Source organism: Simochromis diagramma, unplaced genomic scaffold (genome assembly GCF_900408965.1).
Source record: "Simochromis diagramma unplaced genomic scaffold, fSimDia1.1 OVJJ01000336.1, whole genome shotgun sequence".
Lineage (NCBI taxonomy): Eukaryota > Metazoa > Chordata > Actinopteri > Cichliformes > Cichlidae > Simochromis > Simochromis diagramma.
This window is the reverse complement of record NW_024386968.1, coordinates 226815-248051: the sequence shown is the minus strand read 5'-3', so window position 1 is coordinate 248051 and position 21237 is coordinate 226815. Positions and strand designations below refer to the sequence as shown.

General features: G+C 41.0%; 1 protein-coding gene across 11 annotated transcripts in view; it reads left to right on the top strand.

Moving 5' to 3' along the window:
- Nucleotides 1–4460: 4460 nt before the first annotated feature.
- The window catches only part of ehbp1l1a (EH domain binding protein 1-like 1a), a 43738-nt gene continuing 26961 nt past the window's right edge, over nt 4461–21237 (top strand). Inside the window, exons 1-10 of one of the 11 annotated variants that reach the window (XM_040038702.1) lie at nt 4461–4465; nt 5242–5365; nt 12732–12789; nt 13098–13193; nt 13282–13335; nt 14409–14587; nt 14916–15061; nt 18642–18710; nt 19609–19854; nt 20368–20430. In XM_040038702.1, the coding sequence (XP_039894636.1) occupies nt 5262–5365; nt 12732–12789; nt 13098–13193; nt 13282–13335; nt 14409–14587; nt 14916–15061; nt 18642–18710; nt 19609–19854; nt 20368–20430 (1015 nt within the window). In that variant the 5' untranslated portion in view covers nt 4461–4465; nt 5242–5261. Of the gene's footprint in view, nt 4466–5047; nt 5366–12731; nt 12790–13097; nt 13194–13281; nt 13336–14408; nt 14588–14915; nt 15062–18641; nt 18711–19608; nt 19855–20367; nt 20431–21237 lie in introns of those variants that run through there. The other 10 variants (XR_005696844.1, XM_040038701.1, XM_040038706.1 and 7 more) reach the window with 10 other exon arrangements.

Here is a 21237-nt window from a genome sequence, read left to right as displayed (position 1 = left end):
CACACCCAGCTGTGCATCCATGACTCTACATTAATTTGCTTGAGACTGTCATCTTAAACAGCACTGCAGCTTACCGTTTCCATACCTAACACATCCTGAACCTCAACACATCTCTTTACCCTAACATTGAAACATAATAGGTGTTTTTTGCTGCCCACATAAAGAAGAGGCCACTCACTCAGTCACTCCAAAACTAAATATAAAATCTGGATCTGTCAGCATGAGACAGTGTAGAATAAATATGTTAACATGATACACTTAGAGTTGTTTTTATTACTAGACAAAAAGACTCATGGAAACATTTGAAGGTGAAACTGAGTTCAGCTGACTCAATGCTGAGAGCCTCCTTTGTCATTTCCCTGCAGTCATGAGATCAGTGTTGAGCTGTGCTGCGGCTGTGAGACGCACAGATGACTGATGGTCAAGCACAGGATTAAATACCACAGCCAACTGTTGTTCCCGATTTAGGATCCTCAGAGACAGCATGTCAAGTACAGACAATCCTGCAGCTCCCATTCACTTTAGAGTCTTAATAGTTTTTAAAATCTTTAATATTTTTTGGTTTCCTGCTTCCAACTTTAATGCTTGGATTCCTTCCTCTGCTTGTCCCACATTTCCAGGATGTACTCAGTAGAGAATGTAGGAACTAAAGAGCAGGATTTTCAGTTTTATCTTTCTGTAACATATTGTGCTGTCTAGAGTCTATGTAACTGAGACTGAAATGTAAACTGCTGCATCATGGCAGCGAGGACAGTTCGATGTTTTGTAACGGTAATATTTCAGTGCGTGCTTCTGACAGACAGCTCACAGGTGTCTGGATTAGCCAGGCTACAGTTACAAAGGTCACAGGCAGGAGTGCAGCAGGGATCTGATTGCTTTGACCTCTACTACAAGTTTCCAAGTATATGTTATGATCATTTTGAGCTTGAATTCTTGGATGTTTTTTAGTGAGCTCTTATTGAACAGTAGAATTTCAAAATAATACAAATAATACTGAAATGGTTTATGGAAACCATCACAATCACCAGGCTGTGGTGAATGATTCTGTATGTGGTTGTACCAGAGCACTGACAGTTTCTGTAGGTTCACCAAAGCATTGGAAAAATAGCAGCTACAGTTAGGTTCACAATGACACACTTCCTTTATTTTAACTTTAAACAATCAAGATGTGTTTGAAGAGAATGTTTAGCTCTGATGACAAAGATTTAAATTGTTACATCATTGTTACATTAAGTGTTCAGGAATTACAGCAATGTTCCTCTGAAGCCACTTCAGGGGATCAAAGGTAAATAGGCAAACTATTCATTTAATACTTGCATGAAAATTCCTCGCCGTCAATGACTGTAAATATCATGGACATCAGCAAATGCTGTAATTCCTCCCCTCTGATGTTCTGCCAGATGTTTGCTTCAGCCTTCATCAGTTGGTGCTTGCTCTTGGGTCTCCCTGCGTTCAGTTATGTTTTCAGAAAATGAAAAACATGCTCTGAGATCAGGTGAGTGACATTTCCATTAAAAAAAAGAGAAAAAATTAATTTTCTTTCTTTCTTTGGATGGTGAAGGCAACAGTGGTACTAGTGGCAATCAGAACAGTTGGTGCAGTGACCTTCAAGCTGGGCACAGGGCTCCAGGAGATCCCAGGAGCAACACCTCTGTCCAGAAGAGCTCAGTCCTAGGAGCAGCAAAGATACTGCGCAGGACCCTCAAGCTCCTCGTCTCTGGTAGGGGACTCGAGCTTGAGGAGAAAGACCGCCCGCAGTGCCCTCTACTTTAATTTTACTAATCTTGCCAACCCTAAAAATATAACATTCTTAAAAAAATGAATCAATCTATTTCTTATAGAATTTTGGATTTTTAAAAAATTATTATTATCATTATTATTATTTTTTAACATTGATCGGTACCTTACACGAAATACAAAAACAACCCTCTTTACATTTTTACATGCTGTAGTGCCATATTTTGGGAGCATTTCAATTTGCTATGCAATAAAATACAAACATTATATCCCACATTTTAATAATATGTATGTATTAAGTCCATAGTAACTACATACATTGCTAAAAATGTGCAAAAAAAGACAAAGAAATTGAAAATCGTTTTTGTTTTTTTGTTTTTTTACTCATTTTTCTAGTTACAGAAATGTCAAAGATACATTCCTCAAAACTGTAAATGCAAATATTTACTTCTCTATGGTCTTAAATCTGGGATCTCGGCCATGCTTCACTGCAAATTCACTAAATGTTGTAATGTAAACAGCAATGACAGACTTATTATTCTCCTGCTTTCCTGCTGGTAAGCAGCAGAGCACCAAGCCTCTGTAAAACGACACATGCAGATGGATTATAGTGACTCACTGTTCATTTCGTATTCATTACTGTAACACACTTTAGGCAGAAGAGCATTTTTAAATATTATCCGCATATATTTGTATAGTGTTTCTATAATTTACCTCTACAAAGCTTTATGGTGTAGACGTTTGTGTTCAGTTCATCAGATTAAGAAAACATACTGCTCTGTTTGACCTGGGACATGGAGGGTGACGTGTTTTAAAACTCCTGTGGTACAGCTGTGTACTGTGGGTGTGGAAAAGAATGATCATTGTACTGTCTGATAATATCTACATGTAGTGAGAAAAGCAGGGCTTCCAGCCAGTTTCCTCATGCAACTCCAAAACAAAAGTCCAAACTAAGACTATTCACATGTAACACGTTCCTCTCTGTAACGTGTTACATGTTTGGATCTAGATAAGAGCACATTTAGAAACCAACCTATTATCAAGATGGGTTAAATGGATACCACGGTCAACTGTGTCAACTCAAACTGTGCAGTCAGCTTTTCCCTGATCTTAAAGCTTTGGTGTTATTATTGTTCTGTTTACAGTAAAAAGCAGTAAAAAGCCACTCTACAGACCACTGGAGCATTTGATATCCACACAGTAATCTATTTTCTTTCGCTTACCCTTGTCCAGATTGTGGGAACAGTGGTCTAGGCAGAGATTCTCAGACATCCCTCTCTGCAGCCATGTTTTCCAGCTCTTCTGGTGGGACCCTGAGACATTTATGAGGTGGGCAAAATATCTGCCCAACGGGTCCTGGGTCCTGGGTCTCCTCCCAGTTACACATGCCCAAAACATCTAACCTGACCAGATATTTTTTTGTTGTTGTGGAACATAAGGATAAGTGGAGATGGATGGATGGATGGATGGATGGATGGATGGATGGATGGATGGATGGAAGAGCAGTGGCTCTAGTCTGAGACTCTCCTAAATGACCAAGCTCCTCACCCTATCTGAGGTCGCTGGAGGCCTTACTGGTCCAATCCCTGATTGCCACTAAAGTTGGGCATTACTCTGCCAGTATAGTGATTTGGGTCTGCTGGATTTGGAAAAAAGGAAGTCATGATACATACATTGGCATAAACGTAATAAAAGGTGAAAATCACCTTGTCGAAGTTCTTCTTTAAATGTTTTTACAAATGATAAAATAGGTTACTTTTAGCTCTCAAATGTTTTTAAAAAATTAATTTCCCAATGTCATCATTCTTTAGACTCTGCATGTAACAAATATAAAAGGCTAATGCCTGTGTGTGCCTCAGAAGCTGCATTACATCATTCATGTGCTAGCAACAGATTATAAATAGACTGACACCTAAAGTGGAAAAGTCCCCCCAGCTGAGGGGGGCTCATGACAGAGGGAAAGGTTTCCTGCCAGACTCGCAGTTAGTTTGTGTTTCACATTTACTCCTTGCTAAAACATCTGAACAACAGCAACAATGTTATTATTATCAGATTATCCTCCAGGATATGAAGCCACTGCATGTGTGACGTGTTAAACTAATCTGAGCTATGTCGAGGCACCCATAGTTATAACTGTAGTGAAACAGGAAGTTTAATAGGTTAGAGAACAGCTTTCATTAAATAACACATCTCCAAATTAGATAAGTTACACTACCAGCTAAAAGTTTGGACACATCTTCTCATTCAATGGTTTTTCTTTATTTTTATTACTTAAGATACTTAAGACGGATAGTAGATAGAAACCGAACAACTCAAATATATGAAGCAAGATATTATGTAGCAAAACACATTAATAAATATCTGTCTGTCTTGTATTTTAGATTCCTGAAAGCAGCACCCTTTGCTTTGTTGGCAGCGCTGCAAACCCTCGGCCTTCTCTCAGTGAGCTTCGTGATGTCATCACCTGACATGGCCACAAGAGTCACCTCTGCTGCTGAGGACGCATTCATCGGAACCAGCATGGCTACCACAGCATCCTGCAGCCACATGCATCCCATCCAGTTTGTCTTTAGTTGGACCATCATTTGTTTTCCAAACACACCTCCAGGCTGTGTCAGGGCTGTTTGACCAAGAAGGAGAGTGATGGAGTGCTGACCAGATGGCCTGGCCTCCACAGTCACCTGACCTAAACCCAGTGGAGATGGTTTGGGATGAGGTGGAGCTCAGAGTGAAGGCAAAGGACCAACAAGTGCTCAGCATCTCTGGGAACTCCTTCAAGACTGTTGGAAACCATTTCAGGAGACGACCTCATGAAGCTCATGGAGAGAACGCCAAGAGTGAGCAAAGCAGGAATCAAAGCAAAGGCTGTTTGGAAGAATCTGAAATATCAAACATGTTTTGAGTTATTTCACACTTTTCGTGTTTACTACAGAATTTCATGTGTTTATTCATAGTTTTGATGCCTTCAGTGAGAATCTACAGCGTAAACATTCATGAAAATAAAGAAAAAACATTAAATAAAAAGGTGTGTCCAAACTTTTACTGGCAGTGTGATTAGCAGTGAAACCACAGTGTAAACACTGGGTGGGGCTCTTCTGTGTGCTTTGGCTGCTCGCCCTGTGACGCTCTCCTTTGACTTCCTCTTATTTATTTATGTATTTGTGCCAAAATATAAGCATTCTAGTGGAAAATGTATCATTACTTTTGTTAAAACCTTTGTTTTAAATGCTCACGATGAGATTTAAACTGTAAACTTCCTCCTTTGTTGATGGGTGGAAGTTGGAAGAGACATCTGATTTTATTTTGAAAGTCCCAGTGACGAGGGGTTCCGGTTTGTCCGCGTTAACTTCACGATATGTGACCGGAGTATTTGTTTTGTACCGTGTCTACGGAGCGAGCACTGGTGAGGATCTGTCATCGAGGCAGGTGGAGTCTCCCATCCACTCCCCGGTGAAGGAACACGGAAGAGGGGACACGCCTGCCCTCCGTGTAATTTAACTTCAGCGTGTGTGACAGGGTCGAGCATGACTTCGGTTTGGAAACGGCTCCAGCGGGTAGGAAAGAAGGCGTCGAAATTCCAGTTTGCGGCTTCGTTTCAAGAGCTGATCATAGAATGTACAAATAAATGGTGAGTGATATAATTCTTATATTTGTCAGCATTTGATAACTGTGGATTTGTTGCGCACCCCGGCACTGCTCCGTGGTGTGCTGTCTGAGCGTTAAAGAGGCTGACGGAGAGAGTGATGCCAAACTCCGGTCAGGCGTGTGAACTTCTCATTTCGGCGAGTAAAGCCTGTGAAACTAAGTGTATCATCCACACTCAGTTTACACGAGCCGGCGTATTTATCACTGCGCATTAACGTCTTATTGACAGACTTAATACAATTACTCCGTGTAATTACAGGTCGTCGGCACAATACCTCAGGTTTTAATGTTCAGAAAAAATAAACGCTAAAAGCTTTGTTTTGCTGCAGAGAGAGCCCGCCCCATTACTTCCGTGTTTGTTTTCTTGATAAGAGAACTGTAATTGTTACCATGCGGCATCCTAATAACCATGGCAACGGGTCAAGCCAAAAAACTGTCGTGGCTGTGGGAGTGAGTGGTGGTGCAGTTTAGTGTCACTGCTGGTGTCACGTGTGCTGGTGGAAGGATGAAGCATCTACGCCGTCATCAGTGGCTGAAAGTAGACTTCTGGACACTGAGGTCATGGATAAAAACTTCCCCTCTTATAAGAAATCTGTGGCAGGCCCAGGTCTGCAATAACTGTTGGGAGGAGTTAAAAACACGAGGAAACCTTTTTATGAAGGCAAACAGTTAGTTGTTCCAGTAAAGTAGCGCTTTAACCAGATTCAAACACTTGTGTTTTTGTGGCTCATAATGTGATTCTGGGTGAGTGCTGGGCCACCACCAGCTGACTTTACACTAACTGGTCACATTTTGTGAGGCTGGGCTGTATAAGAAATCAGCCACCACTTTAATCACACTCTGGAGCTCTTATACCATGAAGTAGACTCCATGGTATAACTCTCAAACATGCACCTTGAGATGAAGTAGCATCTCACTAATTTAGAATACCTTCATTTTCCCAGGAAAGATAGTTTGTTGCTCTATTTAAAAGCCCTCAGTAAAGCTGTGACATCTCACTCCTCATCATTAATTGAAGAAAGTATTGAATTCACTAATTTCTTTACTAATAACATTTTAACAATTAGAGAAAAAATAACTGATCACAGATATATAATATGTTCAGCTACTTTCAATACTATTTATATTTATTTAGTCTTTGTCTGACTGATCCTACTGCATTAACCTCAGTAATCGTCATGTGTCTATTAAAACCAATTACTTCAAGACTGCTATAATATGTCCTACCATAAATTAGTGCTTCAATTTTAAAATATGATTAATCTGTCTCAATCATCACCTACGAACCACAGGCCTATGATGGCAGCGTTACTCAAACAGCCATCACTAGCCTCAGCTGTCTTAGCTAATTGCAGGTCGATCTCCAATCATCCTTTAGCTCAAAACATCTCCAAAGAGTCAGTGTAAAAAAGCTTGTTTTATTTGTAGAGGGAAAAAACCAACCCCAATCTCTGGTGCTGTGAGTCTTACCCAGTAAGCAGTGCTTAGATGGAGCTACTGGGTGTGGGGATTAGCCCAGTACTAACTGCCTGAAAAGCCCCGAATGCCTACCCTTCTTCCTGTGACAGAGCCGGTACAGGCCCAGCTGCCAGCAGCCCGTTTGTTACTGCAGCTCCCCTCTAGATTGGTGCACTTGGTAACTAACTGGGTTAAATTTAGCGTCCTGGAAGACTGAGGAGGGCTGGATTAACCTGTAAGAGTCATTCATGGTGATGTAGATGAATACTTTACTAGTCCCTTTGTAAAGGCCCACAATTAAAACCATTTAACGAAGGATATTTTATTAAAGCAATATAATAGGAGCAAAACAAAAACAGAACCAAATAACACTAATCAGAAAATATTAATCAAATCACCTCAGTTACATGTGTCTAATGAACCCATTGTAAGCTAATGCTGAGCTTGTTTGGATCCTTGTGAAGAAGGAGGTTGGAGAGATGGGCACACCCAGGCACGAGGAGGAGCTTCCAGCTGTGAACATCTTAGGTCCAATCTTCTGACCTGCTCTTCTTATCTATTCTGCACAAAGCTTTTATACCTGCTCCTCCTTTCTCCCCCCTTTTTACGTCACATCGTCTAAGATAACGTCTGGTCTCACCTCTGGGATCACTGTCCACCCGTACCTCATCATCCTCTCCCTGTCTGTCTGAGTTTTCATGATTTAAAACTAACTTTAAAAGTTAAAATCACTTCATTACAGTTTCTTTTTTTCCATGTTATTCTTACCATAGAAAGTTTCATTGTATATGAACATTCAGTCGCATATTTCTCCTCATGTTCCATTAGTTTATACAACCTCTCTGTCATGATTTTAATCCAGTTACAGGAATACTTTCTTTTGCTGTTTTTCTTTAAAACTGAATACTCAATACATTTTCTTTTATTTAATCATACATTTATAAAGTCAGACATTCTCTCAGATTAGTGGCTCCTTGGTGTCACACCCACACACTGATTATATATATTGGCAATTAAGAATTAAGCAAAAACAAATATGAATTATGGCCGTTTGTCCTTAAATTTTTTTTTAAAGGCTTAAAACTCCCTGAAAAGCCTTCAGTTGATCCAAAATGCTGCAGCAAGAGTCCTGACAGGGACTAGAAAGAGAGAGCAGATTTCTCCTGTTTTGGCTTCCCTTCATTGGCTTCCTGTTAAATCCAGAATTCAAAATCCTGCTCCTCACATACAAGGTCTTAAATAATCAGGCCCCATCTTATCTTAATGACCTTGTAGTACCATATCACCCTATTAGAGCGCTTCGCTCTCGCTCTGCAGGCCTACTTGTTGTTCCTAGAGTATTTAAAAGTAGAATGGGAGGCAGAGCCTTCAGTTTTCAGGCCCCTCTTCTGTGGAACCAGCTTCTAGTTTGGATTCAGGAGACAGACACTATCTCTACTTTTAAGATTAGGCTTCAAACTTTCCTTTTTGCTAAAGCATATAGTTAGGGCTGGACCAGGTGACCCTGAATCCTCCCTTAGTTATGCTGCAATAGACGTAGGCTGCAAGGGCTGGCTTGCTTTTGTCCTGTCTCCCTCCTTTCACCTCCAGTGAGTCCTGGCTGTTAGCTGGTAGCTGTCCCTCCCTGAGCCTGATGCTGCTGAAGGGTTCTTCCTGTTAAAAGGGAGTTTGTTTCCTTCCCACTGTTACTATTTAGTGTCATCTGACTATTATTATAGGGTGGAGGGTCTTTACCTTACAATATAACTGACCACTGTTGTTGTGATTGTGAAACATCAGCATGTAGTGGTGCACAAGTCTAAATAACAGAATTATTAAATGAGTCTACCAGTGAGAGACGGGGCCTTAAATGAACCCAAAAAGCCGACTGGCCCAGTCACTAAAAGTTTTGTTTTGGCAAGATAAGGACCTTTTTTTCTCTCATTATTCCACGACAGATTAATCAGATCAGATATTTGGACCTGATCCCAGATGTTGAACTTGAGTATGAGAATAAAGGAGTATAAAGGAGTACATGATTAGGAGGATGATTGCCAAATTCTTTAAGAAAAACTACAATATTTTGCAAAGTGAAGAAAATTCTTTAGGAGGTAGATCTATAACTGACTCTATGAGCCAGAGACATCTTCATGGATGAACCATCAGTCCCCATTGGCCTCTTCCAGAAAACATCTAAAATCTTGGTATTTGCTCGGCATTTCTCTTCTCGTGAACAGATTGGATGATTAGTCTGGTTTTCAGTGTTCAGGACAAGCTTGAAACATGTTCCTCTTGGCCATTTCCAGTTTATGTATACAGAGGATATTGTGCTTAGCTTTAGAGCTGCTGTTTTAGGTTCGGCATGTAGGAGTTCCTTTAATTCCACTGGCGTTAGTCATTGTTCAGTCAACATGTGTTTTCAGTCTTCTGGCCCTGGCTTGTATTTTGGCCGGCCTTCCTTTCACACTGTTTGTGCTTGGTGGTAGTTTAGAGAGATTTGCCACATTTTGCATGCTCTGTACTGGGGTCAGTGGTGTCTGTTAAGGCAGCGTTACTGGAAATCTAATGACAGCACACTGTAAAAGGTAATTATCATGTAATCACGTCCTTTCTTTTTGGGCTCTGAAGGAATCTCTGAGGTCAGAGTGCCCGAGGTGGTTTTAAGCATCCCTTATTTTGTCCCATAGGATTTTCTTTTCTGGATTTCATGCCAAGAGAATTAGATCAAAGCCGATATTCACCGGAGAAATAAAACCACACACAAAAGTTTAACACTGAAATAAGTTAAATGTCAAAGCTAAAACGGTGACAAAGATTTTGACACCACGACTAAAACTAAACTTTTATTTCTTTCCCAGCAAAAAGTTTTTGAAACTTATGATCTATAATTGTACATTTCTTCTTCTTCTTCTTCTTCTTCTTCTTCTTCTTCTTCTTCTTCTTCTTGTTATTTGAAACAAAAACTGAAGCAGCAAAGTGCATAAGAAACAAACTTTGTGTCACTGCTAAAATGTTTGGTCATGTCTGTAGGACAAAGATGCAGCCAGTTCATGTCAATAGTAACCAGTTTTATACCAGGAGTAATGCAGATTAGCAGCTCAGATCGAGGACACTCAGTGAAGGAGTGAGTAATGTAGTAAGCAGAGGGTTTACATACGTCTGTATTTCTTTCTGAAAACATCGGGCCAATTCAGACCAGTGAAAGGGGGCTGAAGGAGAATCTGTGTATTTGTTGATGTCAGGGTCATGAATTGCTGTGTGAAGCAGGCAGGATAGGATCCCACTGCAGACTCACAGACAGGACTTTATTTTAGAAGACACAGCTGTGAAATATAAAACTAAGTAAACTGGGACGACGCCTGAACCAATCAGGCAGGCAGAACACACAGCAGGGAAATGAAGGAGGTCGCGACAACGGACAGAGTGAAACGAAGGGCTGAAGTATACAAGGATAACGAGGGAACGAGAAACGGGGGGAAACACAGCTGGGGCCAATCAGACGCATGAGACGAGGCACCTTCAAAGTAAGACAGGAAGTGACATGTACAGTGAGAACCAGACAACGACTTGACAACAGGACATTGAACATGCAGATATGCACGCAGACAACTAAAGGGCCAGATGTGACCCCGAGGTCGTCTACCACCCAGTCACACTGTCTAATTTGCAACAAGAGTTAACAACATGCTTCAGTTTGACCTCCGACTAAAATGATCTCAATAAATGTTTTTTTATAGGCAGATTCATCATGTAAACACCCAAAACTGGACTGATTTGGCTTTGATGAAAACTATTTTGATCATAACTAATAGATTCCCAGAACTACAAGTTGTCAAGTTGTCATAAAGCTTAACCAAATTGCTCTAAATCAAAAACAAATACAGTGAGTAAAGCAGAAAACTGTTGAACACTTGCCCAAATGATCAACTAACCAGCTGCTTTTGGTAAGAGACTGTGAGCGATGAGTGAGAATGAAAGCAACGGACAGAGAACAGACATGGACAACACGCTTCACAGAGCTTAGAGCAACACCTGCTGCACTATTTATAACAGACATGTTTCTGTGCTGACCTATAAATGTACAGGCCTGTGGTGGTGAGTAACTCAGTGGTTTGTAGAGACAAAAGCGCCTGAAAGAAAACATTCACAGGTACCAGGAATGATGTATAACGACCTCATTTTAAAATGCAGTGTTACAGTGTAACCATATTAGAGGATGCTTCACAGTTTGAGGAGCATACAGCCTAGCTGATCCATATTTAAAACATTCTTCTGATAGACTTGTACAATGATTGTGATGCCACAGAAATGTCATTTATGACAAGCTTAAATGATTCGCCCACACCCATGCATGTGTCTCACCCCAGGCTGTAGAAACGATGGGCTCAGCTTCAGCCTGAAAACTGAAAGGAACATGAAGGTGCCTTAAACCTGAAAACATCCTGTTTAAGTATACCAAACCTACCTGACCGTAACCCATAGATGTCTATGGGAAAGCTGCCCTGAACCTTGACCTTGTAAACTCTTTTCTGATGAGTTTATGGGCTTAGTCGCTCACTGAGGGTTGAGGGGTGTAGCTCAGGTGGTAGAGCAGGTCACTTACTAACTAGGTTGATGGTTGGATGGTGCTCCAGTCTGCATGCCAAATCCTCAGGAAAGATACTAACTCCATGTTACTCTCCGATGCATCCACTGAATGTTAGATTGGAAACAGCGTAGAAAAAAGTGCTTTTGCGAATGATCGAGTCTACAGGTTGTGTTAAAGTGCTGTATAAGAACCAGTCCACTCAAAGGAGACACTCTCTCCTGCACCATGCCTGTTTGTGATAATGCAACTATGCCTCAGTCCACTGAGCATCAGCCTGGTAGTTTTACAATGCCCATGTTATAGCTGCTCATCGCCGATGCTGTAGAATCGCCTTCTGAACAAATGTTCTTTCAACTTTGGGAACAGGTGAAGTCTGGACTGTAGGGTGGATGATGAAGTTTCAACCAAAGTTTTGCAACAGAGCGACAGTTTGACAGGCGACGTGTGGACGTGTGGACGTGTGGTGTCGTGGACGATGCTTACGCACAGTGCACAGCTGTGTTTTGGGACTAAAAGGGGGTTTTGTTGGTTGACTTTGATGGCTGGTACTGTGAAACACTGGAAAAACTCAGAAGGGCATTTCTGAACTGGAGAAGACGAATGCTGAGCAAGAGCGTAAGCATTCTCCACAACACCGCGCATCCACACGTCGCCCGTCAAACTGTCGCTCTGTTGCAAAACTTTGGTTGAAACTTCATCACCCATCCACCCTACAGTCTGGACTTCACCTGTTCCCAAAGTTGAAAGAACATTTGAAAGATTGTGCGGCGGCGGCGGTGAGCAACTATGACACGGGCACGACCTGTTTATCTTTCTATCCCCATTTCGGTCGATGCGGGAGTCCTTACTTTTGGGATTGCACTTGTATGTTTCAGTTTCTTGTCCATTTAGGTTCCCCTTTTGTCTTTGTCCTCTGTGTGTTTGGCATGTATGTGTGTGTGTGTGTGTGTCCTTGTGTGTTTTACACAAGGTCTGACCAAATCGTAGATGCCATCATCATTGCCACACAGATTGCAATGACACAGGCAAAACATGTCAGTGTTTCTGCTCACAACAGAGTCAGTGTCTGTTGTAAAAAATAGATTTCACATACAGCCTGGGACTTGTTACCAACATGAAGCTGGAGAAGAAAATCTACGGCCTGGCTGAAGTGAAAGTCAAACTTTCATTCAGAAACTGGTTAACTTGTTTATCTGTGTGTAAGACAGTGTCTGTGTTGAAAAAGGATTTTAGTTGTTGCTGTAATATACTCATTGTATGCTGCCAGACACAGTAAAATCAGTAAAATACAGTAAAATACAACATACGATCTGCTGTTATTCAGGCAACCGGACAAACTGAGAGTGGTGTGGATCAGAAGGAGCAGACGTCACAGCACAAAGGTAATAAAAGGAGAAACAAACGAGCATCTTTACAAAGCACTGAAAGGAGCTAGTTGTGCCAGCGCTACTTAAGAACAAAATTTGACTTGTCATAATATAAAACCAGTGCTTCTACGTGAGCATCTGACAGATGGTGTAGTTTTTACATTGGGATTAGTCATTACTAAATATTTTGACCTAGTACATGAAGGCTGCACATCCAATTTGCATAGCAATTAAAACGTACCACATTTTCCATTTTGGACTGATATAATCCTCTTTAGTGATTTGCAGCCTTTTCTTGATGCTCCCTGTTTCTGTTCTGTCAGCTGCACAGCTGGCAGCCAGGAATCCAGAACCCCTACAGAGGCTTGGTGGTTTGGCAGGTTCCAGAGAGTTTAGATATCACAGTCACACTCTTCAAGGTATGGAGCTGATTAATTATATGGATTATAGATGGGGAATATAATATATAATAATATGTCATTCAGCTAATTATTTATGCTCTGACAGGAACCGACTGCAGAGGAGTTTGAAGACAAAGAATGGACTTTTGTTATTGAGAATGTAAGTCTGATCTGTTTGCGCTAGCTTTCATATTGTGGTATGATCATAAACACTTGGGGCCTGAAACTTGGCTACCTGGCTAATAGGACATAGAGGTGTTCTGTGGTAACGACACGGGACCAAAATGGAAGAACAACAAACTAAATTAGAAGATGCTCTCACCATATCTACCCATACTGAGTAGCAATGGCAAGATGATTATGTGACTAACTAGTACCGAACTGATGGGACGAGAAAAGTACGAAGTAGAACCAGAACAGCTTAGGATCCAAAGCACACAGAATCCCCTATCAAAGATGGTGGGGCAGAGGAAGTTGGACATATCTATGTCAGATGTCATCTGGGATTTATTCCTTTGGTAAACTCCACGTCGCTCTGTGCTACTCCCTACTGCAATTCAAAGAAGTCCACAGGGCCCACTTATCTAAATCCAAATTAGCTACAATCTATCCTATCTTAGACCCTCGCTGTAACAGGTGCAGGTCTGATGATGCCAAACTAATCCACATGTTTTGGACTTGCCCTGCCTTGGCAAATTTTTGTGAGGATGATCAGTATATTAATGGGGCAAAACGTCGGCTGCTGTCATTTGGTTCCCTCCTGCAAAGGCGTGCCATGTTGTTGAGGTGGAAGGCTGCTGCCCCGCCCTCCCACGATCATTGGCTGATCTCATGTTGTGTCTCAGTCTTGAAAAGATCCACTGCTCCATCCAGAACCAAAAGGGCACATTTGATCAAATCTGGGGTCTTTTTCTGACAAACTTCTCTAACCTTAACCTAACCTTCAGGATGTTCCTGCTGACTAACTGACTTGCTTATTCCATCGAGGTCTGATGTGTGTCTGTGTTAATGGGAACGTGAAGCTCAGTGGTGTTGCAGCTAACTTCTGTGGGGTTTGTTAGTATTGATCACTCAATAAAAATACTTTGAGTAAAAAGATGGCGGGGGCAATGTTATGTTATGTCATACTGTGGTTAGACCTTGAGTTGTGTTGTTTTTGAGTGGTGACTAATTATCTTTGGGATTAATGAATGTGTGTGCATTCAAACTTGAACTCTATTTTTTTTTAATCAGGAGACAAAAGGATGTAAAAAAGTGCTGGCATCAGCTGATGTCAATATGAAGAAGTATGCAAGTGCCACACCAGCTCAGTACGATTTAACACTGACGCTCAAACCACTCTCTGTGAAAGTGGTGGAAGCCACACTGAAGCTCAACTTGTCGTGCATCTTTCTCAGAGAAGGCAAGGCCACGTAAGTCAAGAAGCATTTTTATTTATTATTTTTTATGACGTTCCAGGAGCAGTGAGGATTACTTTTCTCTGCAGATTTCCAACGTAATGTCCAAGTTGTTGAGGTTTTATTGGGTGGATTATGGCCGTATTTGGTCTATAAAAATCTGTTGGGTTAAATTTGTATCTGGACATTTGAGCACAGCACGCTCAGATCAGCAGTTTGTGTAACATCCAGTGTGACATCAGCAGCTTTGCATTGAATCTAAAACTTTCTGTTAGGTATGTGACAATATTAGTGGAGCTGGATAAAGGTAGTGATGTCTGCTGATTTCTTTCTTTTATCACAGAGATGAGGACATGCAGAGTTTGGCCAGTCTTATGAGCATAAAACAGAATGATATTGGTAATCTGGATGACTTTAATGACAGCGACGATGAAGTCAGCGAAGAGAGAAGGTCAAACTTTGGAACAGGACAAGTTACTTATGTTACAGGTAAGACTTGTGAGGATACCTGTGCACTGATTCAACCAGGCTAAAAATGACAGAAGACAAAATACTCAACTTTTAGGTAAAAGCAAAGCCTGGAAGATAAACGATGTCTTGTGGTTTACCTGTGTCACACATTTAGTAGGTGCCTACAGATAGTAAATGTAATGATGAGGCCCAGATATGATGGCTAGATAACAGTTATATCATCTCCAAAAGTTCAGGCTCTGTGTTTGCTGCATATGGGACTGCATGGATATGTACTGGTCAGAGTGCTGGTACATGTTCACCAGCAGAAGTACCTAAAAGGCCTGAACTAGATGATGAGACAATGAAATAGGGTGGTCTGGTCTGATGAATCAGGATAAATACCTGAGGTAGTCTTAGATAGTTCTACAAGTGATTTTTGTTTTTGTAATATTTTCAGCTACAAGAGTCAATGCATGCCTGCGCTTTTTAGGTTTTAAAATTTGCAGCTAGAAATATTGGATTTGAAGTGCAAATATCTACCTAAAAAGACCAGAATTAATACATACAGTGCCATGAACAAGTATTTGTCCCCTTCTTGATTTCTTCTGGGTTTCTTTGCATGTTTGAGTGACGAAATGTTTCTCCCACTGAAAATGTGACGTCCAGATAACCAGAATGAACTTTTTGGGATTAGACAAAGATGACCTGAATAAATATAAAATTCAGCTTTTAAATGATGAATCATTTATTAAAAAGTAAGGAGATCTACCTGCCCGGTGTGAACAAGTAGGTACTCCCATTTAAGGCTGGGCGATATGGCCTAAAATCCATATTGTGGTATAATTTGAAGCACGTGTGGTAACGATATATATCGCGATATATTCTTTTCTTCTGTATACCATATTTTCCGCCCTATAATGCACACTTAAAATCCTTTAATTTTCTCAAAAATCGACAGTGCGCCTTATGTATGAATTCTGGTTGCGCTTACTGACCTCGAATTGCTTTTATGGGGTACACGGCGCTCAAAAATCTGTCAAAAAATGTTTTAGTACGACTTTGCTAAGCTATGAGGCTGCACCGCTTGATGGATTGTTACGGCCACCGTAGGCAGGAGCCTCGTAGAGTAATCTGGGTCCTAAACTCCGTCCAGTTCAGGTCCCAAAGTCAAACAAACACTGCGGCATCACTGAGAGTTAAAAACTGTCTAAAATCTTTCATCTTTAATAAAATGATCAGCATTGCTGCTTTACCAGGTGTAACAATTAATTTTAACACCCAGGCATCCATGAAAACAGGATTAGTTACATTTAACAGAGTTAGAAGTTAGCAGGAAGTTAGCTCGCTAGCTTCCACCTAAACATGATATAGCATGTTCTGACTGAGAGATTTTTGACAAAATTCAAACGTACAGCTCTGCTATCACTTCCAACATAACTGAAGACAGAAAACTAAACAGCAGTGACGTTTGTAGGGTTACTGAAGTTGGGCTAGCTGGTATATAATGATGTGCTACGTGACCGCTAGCGACACAGCTATGCTACCATAACATAAACACAGTGAAGCTGCAGAATTAATGCTAAGTTTTTTCCACTCGATAAAAGTTAACGTGAAGGTTCCCGATGGTTAGAGACAAATAATAATAATGGATTGGATTTATATAGCGCTTTTCAAGGCACCCAAAGCGGTTTACAATGCCACTATTTATTCACTCTCGCATTCATACACTGGTGGAGGCAAACTACGGTTGTAGCCACAGCTGCCCTGGGGCAGACTGACAGAAGCAAGGCTGCCATATCGCGCCATCAGCCCCTCTGGCCAACACCAGTAGGCGGTAGGGTAAAGTGTCTTGTCCAAGGACACAACGACCAGGACAGAGAGCCCGGGGATCGAACCGGCGACCTTCCGGTTACAGATACGCGTCCCAACCCCCTGAGCCACTGTCGCCCCGCAGCGTCATGGCAGGATGCTGTAAGATATCGTGACACTCAGGCCTTAGTATAGTATAGTATTTATTTATTGTCATTGTCAAGAACAATGAAATTGCGTTTGGGGCTTCCATACAACCCAAAAAAAGAAGAAAATAATAAATACCCCTTAAAACCCAAGTGTACATATTTAACCCAGTGTGACTCCAATGCAATAAGACAATCCTTAGCAATAATGTTCGTAGAAATTCAGACAAAGACCTGAGAAACATGACAAAATACAACAATGCAACCCATTCAATATTATTGTACTGTGAGATATGATATCTGCCAGACCTAGGAATCAAGAAATCACTTGACTAGAACCTGCGTGACAAAGTGATGCTGACCAGAAAAAAATGGACTTCATGCCATGACTGAAAGAAACTGGAGAACAGCTGAGCAACGTAGTCATTGACTTCTATCAGTCTGGAAAGGGTTTCAAAGCCATTTCTAAGGGTTTGGGAATCCAGCCAACCAACAGAGGCGATCCTTCTTTGGAGTGGCCGGCCTATAACAACAACATTACTCTAAGTGCACCATCACGACTCATTCAGGTGGCCTTAACAGAATCCAGAACAGCATCTAAAGAACTGCAGGCCTCACCTGCCTCAGCCCATGAGACAGTTCTAAGGCAAAAACCACTTCTGACCCCAAAGACCTCAACGACTCGTCTCACATTAGCCAAAAAACTACTTGAATGACCTCCAAGACTTTTAAGAAAATATTCTCTGACCTGATGAGACAAAAGATTAACTTTTTGGAAGGTTTGACTACTAAAACTCTAAATATAGTGTTATATTTAATAAAAAGAACATGATACCAACAGTCAGACATGGAGGTGGTACTGGGATGGTCTGGAGCTGCTTTCAAGCTTCTGTACCAGCAGAGATTACTATGATCGATGGAACCATGAATCCAGAAAATCAAATAATCTCCAGTTCAGGGCAGGAAAGTCAAGCATACTCAAATTATGCAGCAGGACTATGATCTGAAAAACACACCAGCAAGTCCACCTCTGAATGACTAAAAAAACAATCTGCTAAAAGTCTGAACTCTGCAAGGAAGTGAGCCAGAATTCCTCCACAGCGATGTGAAAGACTTGTTGCCAGTTATTGCAAACACTTGATTGTAGTTCTTGCTGCCAAGGGTGGCACGAGCAGTTATTAGGTTTGGAGGCAGTTAATTCATGATTTAATAAAGGCAGCAATTACTTTTTAACAGAAGGCCAGGTAGGTTTGGATGGCTTTGTTCCAATAATGAAATCGTAACTTTATTGTGTTGCACTGTATTTTGTATTTATTCTCCTTATCTTTGTCTGATATTAAAATTTTCTTGATTCGTAACAACAAATATGAAAAAACTAAGAAATCTTGAAAAGGGCTCATATGTTTTTCATGGCACTTCCAAACAGATTTGTTCTGTTTCTGGTAGATATGGAATCAATGCCACATGAACGAAGCATTTTAGAAACTGTTTTTAGCTTAGACTCATGTTGGAGGGAGGAAATTATGCCCCTTCTCTCTATTCTGTTTCTCTTTGAACTTATATTCCTTAACTGTTGCTGCTTCCTTTTTGGTTTCCTATATAAAATGTGCTTTCCATTCTTTTAATCACTCTGCCTGCTGTTTTCTTTCTTCATACAAAAGCCTCTGCTTCCCCCACTGAAAGAGTTCATGATCTGGCCTGGAGGCCTGTAGTTGAATTAGGCCCCACAGGTAATTCTCACTTCTGTGAATTTATTATCATTTCTCTTCCTCCTTTCAGTTCCTCTCTTCCACTTTCCACACTCACATATGTTTTCTTAAAAATAACACAAAAACCCACTTTCATATGTGCATCTGCGACTTTACTTTAACCCTCTAAACCAGGGTGTCAAACTCCAGTCCTCGAGGGCCGGTGTCCTGAAACCTTTTCATGTGTCACTGCTGCAACATCCCTCGAGGACTGGAGTTTGACAGCCCTGATCTAAAGCCTAACCTGTCGCCGTGCATTTTCTAATGTTTTTTTAAAACATCTGTAACTCCTGAAACATTTGCTCAAATGAAAAAATTCCAAAGCTTCCTAAAAGCAGCGATTTTGTGCTTTTCAGTTTTATTAGAGTCATTACGGTAATGCCAGGCATGGTGCTGCATTAAAGTTTGGTTGAAAGAAGAGAGAGTCAGTGTGATTGAGCTCTGCAGAAAACAAACATTTTAAAGGCATTTTGGTTCTTTTTATTGTGTTTTTTTAAAATTTGTTTTGTTTTTGTTGTTTTCTGTGTTATTTGACAAGATCTGGATGTGGCGCCTTGCCTGGGAGGACCATACTGATCTTAATATCACTGAAAAGCACAGAGTTGGTGCTTTTAGAAACCATTGCAATTTTTCGATTGCGCCACTGGAACAAGAGTTACATTAATTTGACCTAAAGGTTTGGCCTAAAACTGATTTATTGGGTAAAATCAGTGTCCAACCTGACCTTTTTATTTATTAGAGCCAGTTTGGGAGTTTGGGAGTACACATGTCATTATGTTTTTACATTTCTGCTTGTTTCCTGTTTCCCGCTGACCTTTATTTCATTTCTTTATTTTCCATCTTCTCCCTTATCCCTGTGCATGTCATATCTTTCACTCAGTGACCTCAGAGACTGATAGGAAAAGGTCTTCTGGCATTTCTTCCACCTTTTCAGCACCATCTTATCCTCTACTGTCACTGCCAGTCCCTGATCCATCTGTTCCATCTTTCTCATTGCAAACCCACGCACAACCACCGAGCACTACCCAGCAAGCTCGGCCCTCTCCCGATGCCTACTCGTTGCCAGCCTTTGCACACTCTCACCTTCCTGTACTCCCCAAAATCTTCCAGCACACTGTTGGATCAGGTACTCGTCAACAGATGTTACTAGTTTTGTGTGCTTCCCTTTCTTCTCTTTGACCCTGAGAGCCCATTTTTAAAGGGATTATCTGCATTTGATTTAATGCATCCATGCATCTGTTGCACCAGTTGCAGAGCTGAAGCACTTTCTGTTAAAGGAGTGTATGTTCATGGATTTACACCTATTCTTAGTAAAGTTAGGATAAAACTGCAGCTCACTGTTGATATTTCTTTCTCATTATATCCTGTTATAATGCTAGAAGTCATTGTTATAGCTAATGCTGCAACAACTGAGGTGAGGCTGTAGGTTACTCCTGCCATCAAACTCATCTCCACTGCCTGCACTCTCTCCTTCACCTCTCATGTGCATTTTCATAAACGCTGTGAATCCTGTCTTCTGGTTGTAGCGTAGTTAACAGTCTGCATATTTTCACTTGCTCTCGTTATTTGTCTTTTATCTTCACACTGCTCCCTTTTCTCTTCCTGGACATGTTCTGCTGGCGTCTCGTGGACATTTCAGCTCCTCAAAGGCCCCAAAGCTTCCATTTTGGCTCCTCTTCAACTGAAGGCTTGAAGGCCCAAGGTTTCCTCTCTTTAATTTCTTCAAAATTCCCCTTTACCCTCTGATCCATCTTTCTATCTCCCTCAATCCTCAAATTCCTTGCAAACAGCTTTGTTTTTTCCAAAACAAAGCTGTTTGCAAGGAATCCCGTTCTGCTCTGTTCGTATTGACATTAGAGTAGATGCATCATGTAAACTGGTATTTATGTATTTAGGCTAATGCTGCACTTCAGGGAAAAACATCCATTTAAGCAAACATACCATAAAATGTATAAAGGAAATAAAATCTGATAGCAACAGGTAAACTAAAGGTGGGTCCACACAGGAAGTGATACTTTGCTTTGTTGCTTTAGTTGGTGTTCAGCTGATGTTCCTGTCTTAGGTTGCCTGGGTAACCATTTCATGGATGTGCTGTCCTATCCAGCCAATGCTATCCTGGCTATCTTCGCAGTTGCTTCTTGTCTTGGAATTGAGAAAGGTTTAACTCAGGACTGAGTTCCCTTGCCCTCTAGCTCCCCACGCCCATTATTAGACACTGTGAAGTAGCATAACGTAAGCAGCAAGGAAGGTGATAAGTAAACAGCATCAGCAGACTATTTAAGCTTCTTTTAAGTATACTTTATTTCTGGCATCTCCATAAAACAATCAACCTGGTAGGAAAAAATCCCACTTGCTTTATACAGGACTTTACCCACACCTGAACCTCGTTAGTCTCTACCATCGAAACAAATAGGTCGGACCAAACAATACAATTCCAAACAAAGAACAGGAATAAGATTATGCATGAAATTGACAAACTCATTTACTCAGCTAAATGGTTTGAAAAGTA